The sequence below is a fragment of the Zootoca vivipara genome, chromosome 7 (genome assembly GCF_965207765.1).
Source record: "Zootoca vivipara chromosome 7, rZooViv2.hap1.1, whole genome shotgun sequence".
Lineage (NCBI taxonomy): Eukaryota > Metazoa > Chordata > Lepidosauria > Squamata > Lacertidae > Zootoca > Zootoca vivipara.
The window spans coordinates 93427612-93444780 of NC_142590.1; the positions used below are offsets into that span (position 1 = coordinate 93427612).

The window sequence follows — 17169 nt, forward strand, 5'->3', positions numbered from 1 at the left end:
GCAAGACACAGCGATAACAGCAAGAACCTTTATTGAACTACATAACTGGGAAACAGGGGCTAAGCAACTGCTTATCTACACTCCTGGAAGCCTGGGCGGTCACTCCCACTCCCAACCTGATTGGCTGTCTAAACTTCCAAGCTGCGAATCACGACTCAGAGTTCAAGGGCCAATGGCAGAGGCCCAAATCCTGAAATGTTCTGTGATTGTACACCATGTATCAAATCAGGAGTTCAGAATCCTTAGTCCAGTCTCAAGCTCAGGCCAACACAGACCACTGAATACATAACCATCCCATTCATGGTTCACCACCACATCAACTATCTAAGCTTCTGGCCGTGGAAGGACCTTGTGGTACTTAAGTAACATAACTAACAGCCTGCTCTTGGGAGTTACTTGGAGCATGTAGTTAAAATCTGGTAGGCAGGTCACTGCATCATAGCCAAATAACATGGCAGACTTGAATGCTTCCCTGTAAATGGTGGAAGATTTTCAGCAAAGGCTGGGTGGCCATCTAGTGTTTTTGAATGCTTTTGCAAGAGAGTTCCTGCATGGGCAGGGGGTGGGACTAGCTGACTTTTCAGGTAGCTCCCAACTCCATGACTCTTAAATCCTTGTGGAAGACCATATGATGGAGCCCAGCACATGAGGCAGGACCACTACTGAGTAGGAAGCAAACGAAAGTCATTGAGCTTTTTTTTAGGAGATTGCCCACTAAATTTGTTGGCGCATAGATGGAAAGCAGATAAAGTCGCTACTAAAGAAGAATGGCAGATCAAGTTAATGGATTATGCCAAAATGGCTAAAATGACCGGAAGAACCAGATATCAGGAAGACCAAAATTTTAATAAGGAATGGGGAAATTTTATAACTTATCTTAAATACCATTGTAAACAGTTAAAATCATTAGTAGGATTGGAATATCACTTATAGTTTAATGGTGAATTTTGCACACAATGGAGAGGTAAAAGATTTGGATTATCATAAAAGATGCAGGAGGAAATGATTAACAATAGGACCCACAAAGGGCAGAAGGGAAGTCCACGAGAAAAAGTTTGGGAACCACCGATCTAAACAAAAGGAAGTCCATCCACATTTTTTAAAAAACTCAGACCCTTCTCCCTAAGCGTCCAGGGGTGTTTGAATAAGACAACAAGCAGACACATTTTTCTAAATTCCAAGTACATACATTGTTGGCAAATGCAGAAAGATCTTTGAATGGCCGCTTACCTCTGGGCGAATGCAGAAAGCATAATGAACCCAGAGGTCAGCTTACTGACTTCAGTTCCATTTTAAGGATTTGAGGATACATTAACATCCCAACGCCCCTTCTCTTCATTAGGAAACCATCGACAGACCCAACACAGCTTGCGAGTACCAGGAAGCGAAGGAGGCACAGCTCAGGGGCAGAAGAAATGAAGAAGCCATACGGACTCACATCTCATTTGAGCCCTTCTGGGCAAAGTAAACCAGCTGGGACCCACAATTCCCAAAGGTACACAAATTTGGGCCAGTGGGTACCCAGGTTCTTATTTATGATGTGTTTAAGCAGAGATTTGATGGCCATCTGTTATGGATACTTTAGCTGAGATTCCTACATTGCAGCAGATGGGGCTAGAGGACCCTTGGGGGTCCTTCCCAACTCTACGATCTACGATTCTATGAGATTTCAGCGAAGCCATAACCAGAAGCTTCATCTTGCCAGAAATCCCTAGCATAGTCCTGGTTCAGGACTTGCTTTTGAACTTGACACCTGCTTGCTGGGATGATCAATATTTGTTTATTTGGGAGGATTCAACCTAGAGACAAATATTTGGTCATTGGTAACAGCGGAAGCCATTGCACGGGCCCTCGCTTTTCCTCCTTGGTGGGTTATATAAATGCCACCCGGTTTTTGTACGACAGACGGAGGAGAAAGTGGCGGAGACGAGACTTTCTGCGCAATCTAGGTAGGAAAGGTCCGCGTGCACAAAAAGTGGCAGATCGTCACTCAGGGCTGGAAAAAATATTCCTCAGTCGTGCTAAGTGGAAGAATGCCACTTGCTTAATTGTGTTACTTTGGTATGGCATTGGAGGGGGGGGTGCATTCTAGATTTGGATAATACAAAGATACGGGATCCCAGGGGCCATCTAGTCTGACCCGCTCTGGAACAGCAGAAAGCAAGCCTGCCTCTCATTCTCCTCCTTCCTCTCTCTTCTGTTTTTTTATAACACTTGACACCATCCTTCTCAACAGGTCCAAGGAAAGAAGATGCTTCCGGTTTTGGCCCTCGCCATCTTCTGCGGCCTCCTGGCCCAGAACACCCAAGGATCTGCCAGCCCTCAGGTTGTCGTCAATCTCGGCCCAGAAATGCTTCAGCGCCGTAAGTCAAGGGTTTGCGCAAGGGGCTCTTCCCTGACCCTGCCTGGCGCTGCTTCCCTTTGCTGCATTGATCCAGACGGGATGTGGATGCTCTGCACATTGCAATCCAACGCCCGTTTTCTGTCTGTACAAGCCTCAGCCAATACAAGCCTGCACCCCTTAACCCTCAGCTTCCAAGCAAGAGCTAAGAAGTGTCTAGCCTGGGCCACTGCCTCCTTTCATACTCAGGAATTGGCTGCATTTGTTAGGAAAAGGACTTCCTTCTTTTGCTTTGCATACCTGACTCTTGGCTGTAGACATAGTTTTCATATGAGCAATGATGGTTAAAATGTCCCTTCCCTCTCCTTTTTAAACTGCTTGGTCTACACAAGAGGGTGTTGTTCCCCTCCCTAAAAAGTTTGGGAACCGCTGCTCTAGGTTCTCAAGCCCACGAGCAAAATAGTCCCTCTACCCATCAATGCCCCTCTTGGCAATCTCTAACCTGCCCTTTTCACATTGGCTTCCAGTGATTTCCCATCGGTTGGACAGCCAGGCTCTGGTCGGCCGTCTCCAGAATTTGCCCCTCCAGAGCATCTTGCAAGGCGGTTCCGGCGGATTGCTGGGCCTGGGAAACCTCCCCGTCCTTGGAGGCCTGGTGGACGGGCTTCTGGGCAACATCTTAGGGTGAGCTGTGGGATGTGACAGCCAGAATCTGGTGGGCGCTACCAAAAAAGGACAACTTAAAATGTCGCGCCTTCTCTGCAAGGTCCAGAGTTTGGCAACATGAGAACAGGCCTTTTCTGTGGTGGCTCCCCATCTGTGGAATGCTTGTCTGGTCCTGTCATTGAAGCACCAGGCAAAAGCACAACTCTTTACCCAGAACTTCAACCATTAAATGATCTATGGTCTGTTAAAGCTGGGGACACGGGGGCCCGTTGTTATGATTGTATTATTATGCCGCCTGTTATTATGCTGTTTATTACGCTTTATTTCTATGCTCCGTAAAATGTGTTCTAAATGTTGTACCCTGCCCATTCTGAGCAGGGTGAAGATCAGGAACGTGGCGCTTCTCCGACTCGACACCCGTTTTGACGAGATAGAAAAGCACATTGTTGTGACCATCCCAGCGGATGTGGAGATTGAAATAAATCTGTGAGTGCTTCCCCACAGTTCTTTTGAAGGTGGCTGGGTGGAACAGGACACAAGCGGGCTGGTAGCGGAGCCTGGGTTTCAAAGAACGGTGCCTTTATGGGGGTGTAAAATCATTTCATTCTGACACAGAAAGTTTGTGGATTCCGTCCCTAAGACCTTGTGATGCCCCCATCACCAAGGATGAAGAGGATCCTAAGGAGCCATCTAGCTCAGTATTGTCTACACTGACTGGCAGCAGCAATGGCTCTCTAGGTCGCAGACAGCAGCTGTCTCCCAGGCCTTCCTGGATTGAGCCTTCTGCATGCGGAGCAGGTGTTCCACCACTGAGCTACCGTTTGGGTCACAAGTCAAAAGAAGCAAGCCAAGTCTGCTCTGGAGGACACAGTTGTACCAGGAGAAGGTCTCCCGGTTATGCTGCAAGGGAAATGGTGTGCTTTGTCAAATGTCTAGATTTTAGAGAATCTTAGTAGAGTTGGAAGGGATCCCAAGGGTCATCTAGTCCAACCCTCTGCAATCCCTGACAGATGACCATCCAACTTCTGTTTAAAAATCTCTCATGAATTGTAGAATTACAAAGTGGAAGGGACCCCCAAGGGTCATCCAGTCCAACCCCCACAAAGCAGAAATTGCAACAAAAGCGTTCCTGACAGATGGCCATCCGAGGTGGTGTCTTACATGAAGTATGTATTAATGCCCCTTTCCTTCCCCGTTTTTAGGCCACTCAATCTAGGCCAGCTCCTTCACGTGAAGCTGTACCTGGACATCCAGGTTGGAGTTCGAATCCTGCGAAACCCAGTGAGCGGCCATGTGAAACTGGTTGTTGGAAATTGCCACAATAACCCTGGCCACCTTAGAATCACCCTCCTCAACAAGTGAGTGTGGAGTCATAGAACTGGATAGATGTCAATCCTTTTGGATAAAGAAGGATACTGGGAGGGAAGGCGGTGACCTTCAAAATCACAGAAATGTAGAGCTGGGGGGGGGGGGTTCTCTCGTCCAGTCCCCTGCAACGCAGGAATCATGGACTCCCCTGTTCCTTTCTGCCTTAGACAGACACTCTTGCCTAACAGTAGAGCCGGCGCTGTTCTGCCCCCACTGCCCCCCACCTATTGCAAGGCAAACATGACCGTGGGGGGGGGTCCCTGCTGAGCTCACACACAGGCTCCTCGGGCAGTGCAGAATCCTGACCACACAGGGCCCCCGCTGCAGATGTCTGCAGAGGACTGTGGAGATTGACACATGTCCCTGCCCTTCCCCTCGTGGCACAGAGACTGACGCGTTCTCCCTTTGTTCCAGCAAAGGACCTCTTCTCCAGTCCGTAAATAACCTTCTGCGAGCGGTGACCGACATTCTGGAGAAGACAGTCCCCCACCTGCTTCAGAAAGAGGTGAGTCCTGCGCGGCTTCCTTCTGGTCCGCTTGTTGTGGGGCACAAAGGTCATTCTTCTGAGCCAGTGGTCCTCCCGGGGTCTGGCTTGCTGAGATGCTCCTGAGCTGCGCATGAGAGTAACACACATGCGGGCACACTCCACTGTGAGCCCCTGATCATGGCTGCTCTCCCTTGTCAATCACCTGAGCGGTTTTCTCTTTTTTTCCAGCTCTGCCCACTTGTCAACATGCTGCTAGAAGATGTGCTGAATTTGCTCCAAGGTGAGATTCTTCCTCGGCTTCCTCTGCATCCATCTCCCTTTTCCTTATCCCCAAGCACTTCTGCGGGAAAGTGCTGTGGAAGCCGGAGGCCACAGCTACACCTTACATTTTAAGTACTAGTCCCACTTTCATCTGCCGTGGCTTCCCACAAAGAATCCTGGGAAGTGCCTATGGAACTCCCTGCCACAGGAGGCAGCGACGGCCACCAACCTAGATGGCTTATGAAGAGCATGGGACAAATTCATGGAGGAGGAGAGGGCTATCGATGGCTCCTGGCCACAATGGCTATGCCCTTCCTCCACTCTTGGAGGCAGCAATGCTACTGAAGACCGGCTGTCGGGAACTGCAGGAGGGGAGAGTGGTCTTGTGTTCAGATTCTGCTTGTGGGCTTCTCACAGAGGCACCTTGTTGTTGTTTGTCGTGAGGACAGGATCCTGGCCTAGATGGGCCACTGGCCTGATCCAGCAGATACTCCTTTTCCGTTCTTAGCTTGCTATGGATGCCTCACAGAGCTACAGTTCCAGGGTGATTCAACAATCGCTCCCTCTTCTCAAGGAACTCTGGGAATTGTAGTTCTATGAGAGGAATTGTGGGGTCTCCTAAAAAATTCCCAGCACCCTTAATAGTTCCCAGGACTCTTTTGGGGAAGCCACAACTGTTAAGGCGGTAGGATCCTGCTCTATTTGTTTGTATAATAGCCAGTATGTCTGTCCAGAAATTCAGTACTTCTCCCAAGAAACCCTAAAATAACTCTTATTTTAAAACTTCATCCTGGAGTCATTAATACTGATTTACAGCTGCTGATGACTACATTGCTAAGAGCAAAACAGTGTATTGCACAAAAATGGAAAAATTAAGACTCCCTAATGGGTTGGTTAAGGAAAACATGGCTAACTATCTTAATTATAAAGCTTACATATGAGAGAAACACAATACATAACAACAACAACAACAACAACAACAACAACAACAACAACAACAACAACAACAACAACAACAACAACAACAACTGTACCGGTATTGAGAGGTGGGCTTTGTTTTCACATTTTGGGAATAACAATGTGAATGGTGACATTCTCCCTTTTCACTTTACTTTTTTGCCATGTTGCTCATTTCCCGATTCTTATCTCACTTTTCCTTCTCCTCCCTTTCTACTGCCTTGCTTTCTTTTTTCTTGACAAGCAAGCCAGTTCGATTTATAACGCTCTTGGCTACAAAATCTAACAGTAATACACTAAAATTATTTCTTTAAAAATGTAATGAACCAGGAAGATCAAGTATTTTTCTAAAGACTGGAGTAAATTTGTAACTTATTTGAAAGACAATCGTAAACAGTTGAAATCACCGGCAGGGATGTAACGAAACTTGTGACATGGAATTTTTTAAATGATAATTATTGATATTTAATAGATGGATGAAGGTAAAAGATGCAGCAAACTTAATCTTAAGTCTGGAACCAATGGAGGGAGGGAAGGAGGTCCAAGGTCCAAAAGAACCTTGTATTTTAATGTTTGAAATGGTTATGTTAAAATGTTTAAAAACATGAAAAAACAAAGAAAAAATCATAATAAATGAATAAATAAATGTAAATAAGTAAATAATGTAATGAATAATAATAATAATACCTTTATTGTCATTGTGTACAATGAAATTAAACAAGCCTCCCCCCAAACACTCAATCTCTTATCAAACAACACACCACCTCGCAAGTCAATTTCAGTGTGTTATTTTTCATTCAACAACCTAACAGCCCACGGATAGAAGGTATTTTTTAGCCTGTTGGTATGTAACTGGGTCCCAGCTCCTGCCAACCTAGCAGTTTGAAAGCATGTCAAAGTGGAAGTAGATAAATAGGTACCGCTCTGGCAGGAAGGTAAACGGCGTTTCCCTGCGCTGCTCTGGTTTGCCAGAAGCGGCTTAGTCATGCTGGTCACATGACCTGGAAAAACTGCAGACAAACGTCGGCTCCCTCGGCCAGTAAAGAGAGATGAGCGGCGCAACCCCAGAGTCGTCCACGACTGGACCTAACAGTCAGGGGTTCACTTCCACCTGCCTTGCCTGCAATGTATCCCCCCAGCCTCTCCCCTGGGTTGACGATTTCTCCCTCTGCCGTTCTCCCCCAGGCTCCTCATCATCCTATCTGCACAGAGACATGATCCAGCTGCGACGCTCGTCCACCTCTCTCCACAACGGAGTCATGCAAATTGGCTATGAAGTAAATCAGGGCTGGTGCTGCAGGGGGTGGGGAGGGCAGGAGGGTCTCACCAGGAGGGGTCCAGGATGTGGCCCTCAATGCAGTTGTCCCCCTGGGACCTTTGCTTTCTTCCTCCACGTTGCTTTGTTAATCTAGATCTTTTGAATCATTAAAAAATGTAATGCCACGTGGGGATTTGAGCCCTGGTCTCCTTGGCCCATGTTCAACGCGGGATAACTCATGTGTGGGTTATGCTGGCCTCAATCTCACAAGTCGTAGCTGTCACTCAACCACTTTGATTGGCAGAACTGGCGCTGTTACAGGTGCTGCGTAAGACCCTTTCCACATGGGTAAGAACTCAATCTTTTAGTGTAGCCCCATCTGCACTTTGGAACTCCCTGCCTATTGACATCAGACAGGAACTTTCACTGTACTTTTTGGGATGCCTGCTAAAAAACATTCTTGTTTAGGCAAGCCTGCCCAGATAGGCAAGCTTAAGTCTACCGTTGTTTTAACTTTTCAAAAACCTTAAATTACCGTTCCTCATTTTCTTATTGTTTTACTTTTTCTGCAATCAAGCAGTGCATAATTTTTTTTAATGAAATGAATGCGTAAAATAAATGTCTATCTGTTGGAGGCTGTGTGCCTCTTAATGCCCATTGTGGGAATCACAAGTGGGGAGAGTCTGGCTGTTCAACTAAGAACCTAAGAATAACCTGCTGGATCAGGCCAATGGGGGCCCATCTAGCCCAGGATCCTGTTCTCACACCAGGTGCCTCAAAGGGAAACCCGCCAGCAGGATCTGAGAGTAGGAGTAGCGCTCTCCCTGTCCGGAGGTTTCCAAGTATTCCTGGAATGCTTGCCTTGCTGCAAAAGTTGGGATCTCCTCCACACCTGCTGGCAACTTATAACCATGTTTAGAATGCCCAAATTTGGAGAATGAACTTGCAATTCATGTGTTAGGGTTAGGCCCGCTTAGATTGGGCTCAGATAGATCGTGTTTGCTCTTCTGGCTTGCCTTTCCTTTCTAGGGCACAGTCCGTCTGCCGGGAGGGCAGAACTTCATCATCCCGTCTGGCACCGCTCCCCTTCCCCATGCGCCCCTGGGCAATGCTCCCATGAACATGCTCCTCAGTGACCACCTGCTGAGCGCGATGCTCCGAGCTTTCTTGACTCCAAAGGCTATAAACATCCACAGTCCACAGGAGGTATTATGCTGACGCCTCGGGCGTCTTTAAGAGTTCATTTTAGCATTTCAACATTTTAAATGCATTACAGTCGGACCTTGGAAGCTGAAAGGAATCCGTTCCAGGAGTCTGTTCAACTTCCAAATTATTCGAAAACCAAATCGTGGCTTCTGATTGGCTGCAGGAAGTTCCTGCAGCCAATCAGAAGCTGTGGAAGCCCCATCAGATGTTCAGGTTCCAAAAGAACATTTGCAAACCAGAACAATCACTTCCAGGTTTGTGGCGTTTGGGAGCCAAAACATCCGAGTTCCATGGCATTTGGGATCCAAGTACAGTATTGGGAAATGGGTGTTGACAAATAGCCTGAAGCCAACTCGAATCTTAAGCCCTTTCAAGGCAGATATTTGGGTGGAACTTTGCCAAATTTACTACTGAATCTCAGCGTAATCCAATCTTTGTGGGTCGCATGGCAAGTCGAAATTGATCTGTATTTCCCAGACAAAGGTGTGACTTGGGGCTCATCCCTACTTCTGCTTGTCCCATGGCGAGGAAGCGCAAGCCTGAGCAGCTTTCTAGGCATGGATCCGAGTGGTTTTTGCTTCCCCCCACTTCTTTCCCCCAAACAACCCAAACTTTAGCACTAAACTGGAGCAAATGACAATGTGGAGAAAACCCATTTGATGTTTGCTCCAATTCAGTGCTAAAGATCAGGTTTTCCCAGGGGAAAGTAGTGTGGCAAATGGAAGCATGGATGAAGCCCCAGAATGCAGCTCCCACTTCTCTCAAGCTTCTACATGCTGAAAACTTTATATTTTAAGAGAGAATGCCTTCAAAACTACAAGTTTAGCTCATGAGTCGCCCTTTTCTTAGTCAATGCAACCCAAAGGGACTCACAACAATAAATATATGTTTTGTATTATCTTAAAATATTCTTCCTATTCTCCAAAATATAAACGAGTTCCCTCGTTCTAATTAATGATGTCGTTCAGAATTCCTCTTTTGCTGCTTTGAGCCCTTTGCAGCAGCGAAGCTGTGTCTCACACACCCCTATGTTTTCCCCACCACAAGTGAAAGCTTTTAATGTTTGATGGATTTCTGTATTTTAATGTCTTGTTGGAAGCCGCCCAGAGTGGTTGGGGGAACCCGGCCAGATGGGCGGGGTATAAATAATAAATTATTATTATTATTATTATTATTATTATTATTATTATTATTATTATTATTATTATTATTAAATGGAAAGGGTCAGGCAGCCTCTTCCCACACAGCCTTCATCCATTCTGGGTCAACCTTTGCTTTGAGGGAGAAAAACTGAGAATATAAACTCTTTCTTCTTTTTTCGGTTTCTTCAAAGATTACTGCATTCAGTCAACAGATGGCAGCTCTGTCTAGTTTTAAGGTCAGTATTTTTAAAGATCCATCATTTCTAGCCTCCCTCTGCCAAGTATGCATGTATGCATGTACAGTGGTGCCTCGCTTAACGAACGCCCTGCTTAACGAAATTTCCGCTTAACGAAAGGATTTTTCGAGCGGAGGTTGCCTCGCTAGACGAATGCGTTTTCGTCTAGCGAATCGCGGTTTCCCATAGGAATGCATTGAAATTCAATTAATGTGTTCCTATGGGCAAAAAACAATTCGGAAAAAAATCAATGCATTCCTATGGGACTCGCTAGACGAATTTTTTCGTTATAAGAAAAGACCCGTGGAACGAATTAAATTTGTCTAGCGAGGCACCACTGTATATGCATACTACTTCTACTGTGGCAGGACCTTTGGAACTCCCCGCTTATTGACACCAATCAGGTGCTTCTTCTTTTTTGTGAAAATGCCTATCCAGATGCAAAGCGGCAAGGCTTTTAATCTGTATGTAGTTTATTTGCTGATCTTAATTATTATTTGCATGTTTTACATAGCTGCTTTCGCAGATTCTTTTATTGCTTTGTTCTTTTCCGCAAACTGCTTTGAGGATATTCTTTGCAACCAAGTGTTATGGAAATGTTACGAAATAAATCAATCAAAAAAATACTCTGCAAGGCTTGATGCATATTCATAATATTTATGGAGCGAAGTGCTAAGTGAGAGTCTCTTCGAAGCCTAACTGCCTCCCCTTCGTGTCCTGGATCCTTGCAGGGCGCAATACAGGCCTTGCAGGTCTCCTATGGGGCTCCTGTCCTTGCCCTGGCCGTAGGAAGGATCGAGGTGACGCAGAATATTGACGTCAAGGTGCACAGCAACCGGCATCTCCTCACTGTTCGTGCGGTAAGGAGTTGGGTCACCAAAACCAGCCTGGGCTATGGTTTGCGTGCCTAGAAGTGGAATCATAGCATCTTGGAATTGGAAGAGACCTAGAGAGTCATTTAGTCCAACCCTCTGCGATGTAGGAATCACGGCTAAATGCAGGCCTGAGTTGGCCAGTCTGAGAAATGCCCTACAGCCTGCTGGATAGCTCAGCTGGTTAGAGCATGGTGCTGATAATACCAAGGTTGCAGGTTCGATTCCCATAAGGTGCAGCTGCATATACCTGCATTCCAGGACTAGATGATCCTCAGGGTCCCTTCCAACTCTAGGATTCCATGATCCTAATATCACCCATGACATTGCAGAGAAGGTTTGGGCATAGCTTTTATTTTATTTCATTTCATTTTTTAATAATATTTTTATTGATTTTCAAAGATATGAACGTACAACATAAAACAGTAAAAAAAATCCAAACATCGAGATTACACTGGATCTCCTGACTTCCCCCCATCCCTTCCATGGGTCCTTTTCATTCTATTTTCAATTGCATATATCAGTACTTCTCCAATTTTTCATCTTCCTAAGTTATCTATACATTCCGTTACATTACAAGTGTATTTAAAGTCCTGCTAATGTTTTGACCCGTTTACAATGGTTTTGTGTATACAGTATAAACATTTCCCATTCTTTTTAAAATTTCTCGTCTTCTTGATTCCTGAGCTTCCCAGTTAATTTTGCCATTTCGACATAGTCCATCCACTTGATTTGCCATTCCTCTCTAGTCGGGGCTGTCTCCTCCTTCCAGGGTGCAGCTTTTAGATTTAGATGTGATGAGCCCATCACTGGACACTCCCCACCCTGATATTTCTATGACGGGCAATGTCTTTGGTTAACTGTGTCCTCGAGGGATAAACTCATACAGGATAATAGAAATGTCGGGATGCTTCTGACACCTTTGTTGCACAGCTTCCAAAGGATGCTGAAGACACGCTCCTTCTCCCTGGCTTTTGAGTTGTGTGTCTTTAGGGCCCACCTTATTTTTACAGTTGCACATTGTTTCAAATTGTTTTCAGCCTGTATCCTAGCATGGGACCTTGGGGTAAAGGCAGGTGCTGAGTAAATCAATAACCCAAGACGGCCCCATCCCCTCAGATATTGTGCTGTCTTTAGGTTTGCTTGTGCAATCAGGCCACTCCGGAGGGTGGATTGGGCGAGGTCTGGCTTTTACTTAAAGGACACCAGAATTTGCGAAAAGCCCACCTGGATCAAACCAAAGGGGTCCCTGTAGCTCAGCATCCTGTTTCTCCCAGAGGCCACGGAGACGCTCCCATGAAGCCCCGAAGCAGAGCATCCCAGGAATTCCCCTTTCCCCCGCAAGGTTCAGTTCAGAATGCAGCAGCATTTGAAATTAACAGCAATCTTCTTTTCAATCACAGACGGTGACTTCGGTTGGTGCCGTTTCTGCGGCCGGAGGGAACCTGAGACTCACTCTTCACCTTGAAGGGTAAAGGAAAGCCCCAATTTATTTTGCAACACGGGAACGTAAAAAAGAGCCTGTGCTTTCCTACGCGTGAGGGGAAGGCAGCTCAGATCAGTCGCATTATCGTGCGATATTGGGGGTGCCTTGAAATCAGCCGCCCTGCTCTCCCTCACGCAAGGAGCGACATATTGCTGCGTATTGCCAGGTCAAAATCGCTATCGCCTGATGTGATTTCAAAAGTGATTTTGGCCAATATATTGAGAAACCGCACAGAGCTAAAACAGGCCATACTATTTGTGATATTACCATGCAAAAATGGGGGGGATTAGTTGGGGGGAGGCAAGGTGTGGGGCTGCTGACCCCCTGAGAACTCCTAATTGGGAACCACTGCTCCAAAGCAACAAGAGAGGCTGGAAGGAGAATGGGACATTGGGGGGCGGGGGGGGGGGTGAATCTTCTCTGACTCTACCAGGAGCCTCTGACTGGATGCCAGCTCCCTCTGCAGCTGGAAGGAATATCATCAGATCATAGAATTGTAGAGTTGGACTATTTGGTTTAAATACAACATTTCAGGTTGTCGCTCAGATGCAACAGAGCCGTTCCTTAGCAAAGAGAAACTTTTAGCCAAAACACTTTTTAAAAAACAAAAAACTCCTGTTTTATTGTTTCTTTTCAGGATTGACAATCTCTCCTTGATCAACTCTTCAGTTGGAAACTTTGATGTAAGTAGCATATCCCAAGAAAGCCGTAGCTAAGCCTGGAAACCAGGCAAGTCCCCCGTTCAAATCTTACCTCGGCCGCAAGCTTAATAAACCTCCAGCTTCCCATTCAAATTGTCCCTCCTGCAAATAGTCTGGGGGATGTTGGGAGGTCACTTTTACTCAGCTCTAGAGGAGAGTCATACTGTTCTGTTTAAGGGAAAAGAAAATTCTCTTTGGGGGTTCAAGGGCAGAGGCTCAAACTAGATTCCTGGTTAGCCAGACTTTATTCAGTAACACATTACAGGGTGGAATAGACACATACAAAAATCCATTGTGAAAATGCTTTTTTAAATAACGTTTTGAAAAATATATTGAATTTGCCATAGCACACCATCGCCATCTGGTGTCACATTTATATAATGCACATTACAACACACACTAAACAGTTCATTTGCAGCTGTATAGCTGAGTCCTAGGACAGAGTCCAAACAGTCTGCAAGAGCTTTCCATTATGACACATTATATGAAGAGGGAGTGCCATCTAGGTTGTTTCATCTTTTCCCCAACCATTCTCTCATCCAACCACAGTCCTTTTTATTTTTACTGTACATGTGGAGCCCTCCTTGCTCCTTAAATGGAGCAGTTTTTCACTCTCAACTTTGGGTGGGCAAATCCTAAACTGGTTCTTGCAGTGGTCCGGTTGCTCCCTTGTGTGCATGAAGCTGGCCTCACTGGTAATTCTTTTTTTGCAGAAATTCTACCTCACTGCCAGGCACTCCTGTCTTCCACAGAAATTCTACCTTTGCAGTTTGTAGGAGTTGTGTTTAAAATAATGTGGTTTGTTTGTTTTGCACAACTTAAGAACTGCTGAGAGCAGTACATGTGAAAAGGGTCTAGGAGTCCTGGTAGACCACAAACTTGACATGAGTAAACAGTGTGATGCAGCAGCTAAAAAAGCCAATGCAATTCTGGGCTGCATCAATAGGAGTATAGCGTCTAGATCAAGGGAAGTAATAGTACCACTGTATTCTGCTCTGGTCAGACCTCACCTGGAGTACTGTGTCCAGTTCTGGGCACCACAGTTCAAGAAGGATACTGACAAGCAAGAACGTGTCCAGAGGAGGGCAACCAAAATGGTCAAAGGCCTGGAAACGATGCCTTATGAGGAACGGCTTAGGGAGCTGGGTATGTTTAGCCTGGAGAAGAGAAAGTTAAGGGGTGATATGATAGCCATGTTCAAATATATAAAAGGATGTCATATAGAGGAGGGAGAAAGGTTGTTTTCTGCTGCTCCAGAGAAGTGGACACGGAGCAATGGATTCAAACTACAAGAAAGAAGATTCCACCTGAACATTAGGAAGAACTTCCTGACAGTAAGAGCTGTTCGACAGTGGAATTTGCTGCCAAGAAGTGTGGTGGAGTCTCCTTCTTTGGAGGTCTTTAAGCAGAGGCTTGACAGGCATATGTCAGGAATGCTTTGATGGTGTTTCCTGCTTGGCAGGGGGTTGGACTGGATGGCCCTTGTGGTCTCTTCCAACTCTATGAGTCTATGATTCTATGCTTCCCAGCAGTGAATTGCCTAATAAACAAACATTAAAACCATTCCATCCATCCCTGGAAATGCTTTTAGACATTTACATCACCAGCATGATTTAGCAACGCAGCAGCAAGGCTGTGATGGAGATGAAAGCTAGCTTTCCAATTAACTGAGTGACCTCCCCCCCCCCACCGTTGTTGTCATCTTCTGACCTCCCCTGTTTGCTTTCCTTCCTTCATTTGTGTTTCAGGTACAGCCCCTGAAGGGTGCAATTTCACACCTGGTGTCTGCCTTCCTTTTACCACATCAGAACCGTAAGGACGAGTGGTGGCAGGTTGGGAGGGTTGGGAGGCAACAGGGTCCAGCGATCAGCTTCCCTGTCTTGCTGCTGGAGGCTGGGGGGTCGCTCACTGGACTGCTGCATGGTGCCCAAAGCCATGGAAAGCATGAAGTCACTTTGATTCCTATGCACAAAGACAGCTGTGCACATCAGTCCAACGCTGTCAGGTGAAAAGTCTCCGGAACAGGGCAGGGAAATGCAGCTGTTTTCTAGAAGGGCTTCAGGAATTGCATTATGGTATGGACTTGCCTGATCCAATGCTTCTGGACTCAAGTGCAGGTTGGAATTTAAGGAACGTCCCACCACTTTCTCCAGGAAAATCCGCTCTTTACTGCTAAAGTAGAACAAACATCAGTCGGTTTTTCCGTGAATTGAAGTTTGTTCCAATTCAGTGTTAAAGAATGGGTTTTGCCAGGGAAATGGCCGGGCAAAGGCAACACAGCTCAGAAAACTGCTTGGCCCTGTGCTTTCTAGGCAAGCGACTAGCAGAAGTATGGAGAAGCCCTTGTAAAATAAAAAAATTCCTTCAGTAGCACCTTAAAGACCAACTAAGTTTTTATTTTGGTATGAGCTTTCGTGTGCATGCACACTTCTTCAGATACAGTGAAATGGAAGTTTCCAGGCACTTATGTAGAGAAGGGGTGGGGAGGGGTGGGGAGGGGGAGGGGGGATCACTCAGAAGGGTGGTGGAAATGGGTGATTGACTGACTGATAGCTGTTGATGACCGCAAACGACTGCAAATGGTTTTGCATGAAAAAGCAAGGGTTGAGATGGCTGAAGATCGCTTATCATGTATAATGAGATAAGAACCCGATATCTCTGTTCAAACCAGGTCCCTCCATGGTTTTGAGCTTGGTGATAAGTTGCAATTCAGCAACTTCTCTTTCCAGTCTATTTCTGAAATTCTTTTGTAGTAAGACAGCTACTTTGAGATCTTGTATAGAATGTCCTGGGAGATTGAAGTGTTCTCCTACTGGTTTTTCTGTCTTCTGGTTCCTGATGTCAGATTTATGTCCATTTATCCTTTGGCGTAGGGTTTGGCCTGTTTGTCCAATATAGAGAGCTGAAGGGCACTGTTGGCATTTGATGGCATACACAATGTTAGAGGATGAGCAATTAAATAGTCCTGAGATGGTATGTTGGATGTTGTTGGGGCCAGTAATGGTGTTGTCTGGGTGTATGTGGCAGCAAAGTTGGCATCTGGGTTTATTGCAGGCTCTGGTTGGTCTTTAAGGTGCTACTGAAGGAATTTTTTTATTTTACTTCGATCCAGACCAACACGGCTACCTACCTGTAAGGAGAAGCCCTTGGTTAGTCTCCAGATTCTGCACTTGCTGAATGTTGCGCTTCAATTTTTGGCTCAAAATATGCTTGAAATGCATCCAGAAATACATACAATGCCAGAAAATATTTTTGAAGACTTTAAAAAAATAATAATTGCAGATTAATGCACAGACAGAATGGCCTTATGAAGGAACACACACACACACGGCACAGAGGAGTAACAGGTTGATTTGCCCCCTACCCCATTCTCCTCCTCTCTCTTTCCTTGGAGTGTTGACTTTTTGATCAGGTTGCCTGTTAATCATTCTGATTAAAAATAATAATTATCACAGTGCCCCTGGCTGTTCAGTCACATTATTTGGCTGATCTGTGGCCCTGCTAGTAAAGGTTTTATTTATTTAATGAAATCTGTACACTGCTTGATAGTACCAAAACAAACAAACAAACAAACAAACAAACAAACAAACAGAAAGCTCACCCTGTGTCCAATGTAATGTGTGAAAAGGGAGATTGTTCTCTCTCATGTCCCCAGCACTCATGAGATCTTTCTCTTTCAGATTTGCTGGCAGAAGGCTTCCCGTTGCCTCTGGTGCAGCAGCTTGGCATCGACCGTCTCAACGCTGCCCCTGGCCAGGTAAGGATGGTCTAGTCCAGTGGTTCCCAAACTTTCCCACCCCCTTGGTTCCATAAACGCCTCCCCTGTGACCCCCCACCCTGTCAAAAGCATTATTCAGAACAGCGGTTTGCACAACCCACTAAGGAAGATATTAACAAAAGAATATTCAAGACAGTAACGATTATCAATTGACACACACTATATTCAAAATCCAGTGGTTCTACTAATTAAAAACAAAATGATGAATGCAGTGATTCCAGCTTCTCGAAGTCTTCTAGTCATTTAAATCTCCAGCGTCTTGTGGAGCAAAACGGCTGTGAGCTGCTCTTGGGAGCCCAAATGCCATAGCTAAGAAGAAAACAGGCATGGAATTATGGCCAGTGTTAACGCGACTGTTTTCCTTTTCACAGAACACTCTCCTGCTCTTCGCTCCCCCCCTGGCTTCCTAA

The 17169-nt window shown here is 45.7% G+C and overlaps 1 protein-coding gene across 1 annotated transcript; it reads left to right on the forward strand.

The window, feature by feature from the left end:
- Nucleotides 1–2251: 2251 nt before the first annotated feature.
- Nucleotides 2252–17169, forward strand: LOC148685191 (BPI fold-containing family B member 1-like). The gene is made up of 15 exons (XM_088673569.1): nt 2252–2363; nt 2869–3025; nt 3386–3493; nt 4210–4365; nt 4790–4880; nt 5091–5142; nt 7266–7357; nt 8368–8544; nt 9878–9922; nt 10654–10782; nt 12198–12265; nt 12918–12963; nt 14730–14793; nt 16662–16738; nt 17131–17169. Exons 1-15 carry the CDS (start codon nt 2252–2254, stop codon nt 17167–17169), a joined length of 1413 nt encoding a protein of 470 aa, XP_088529695.1.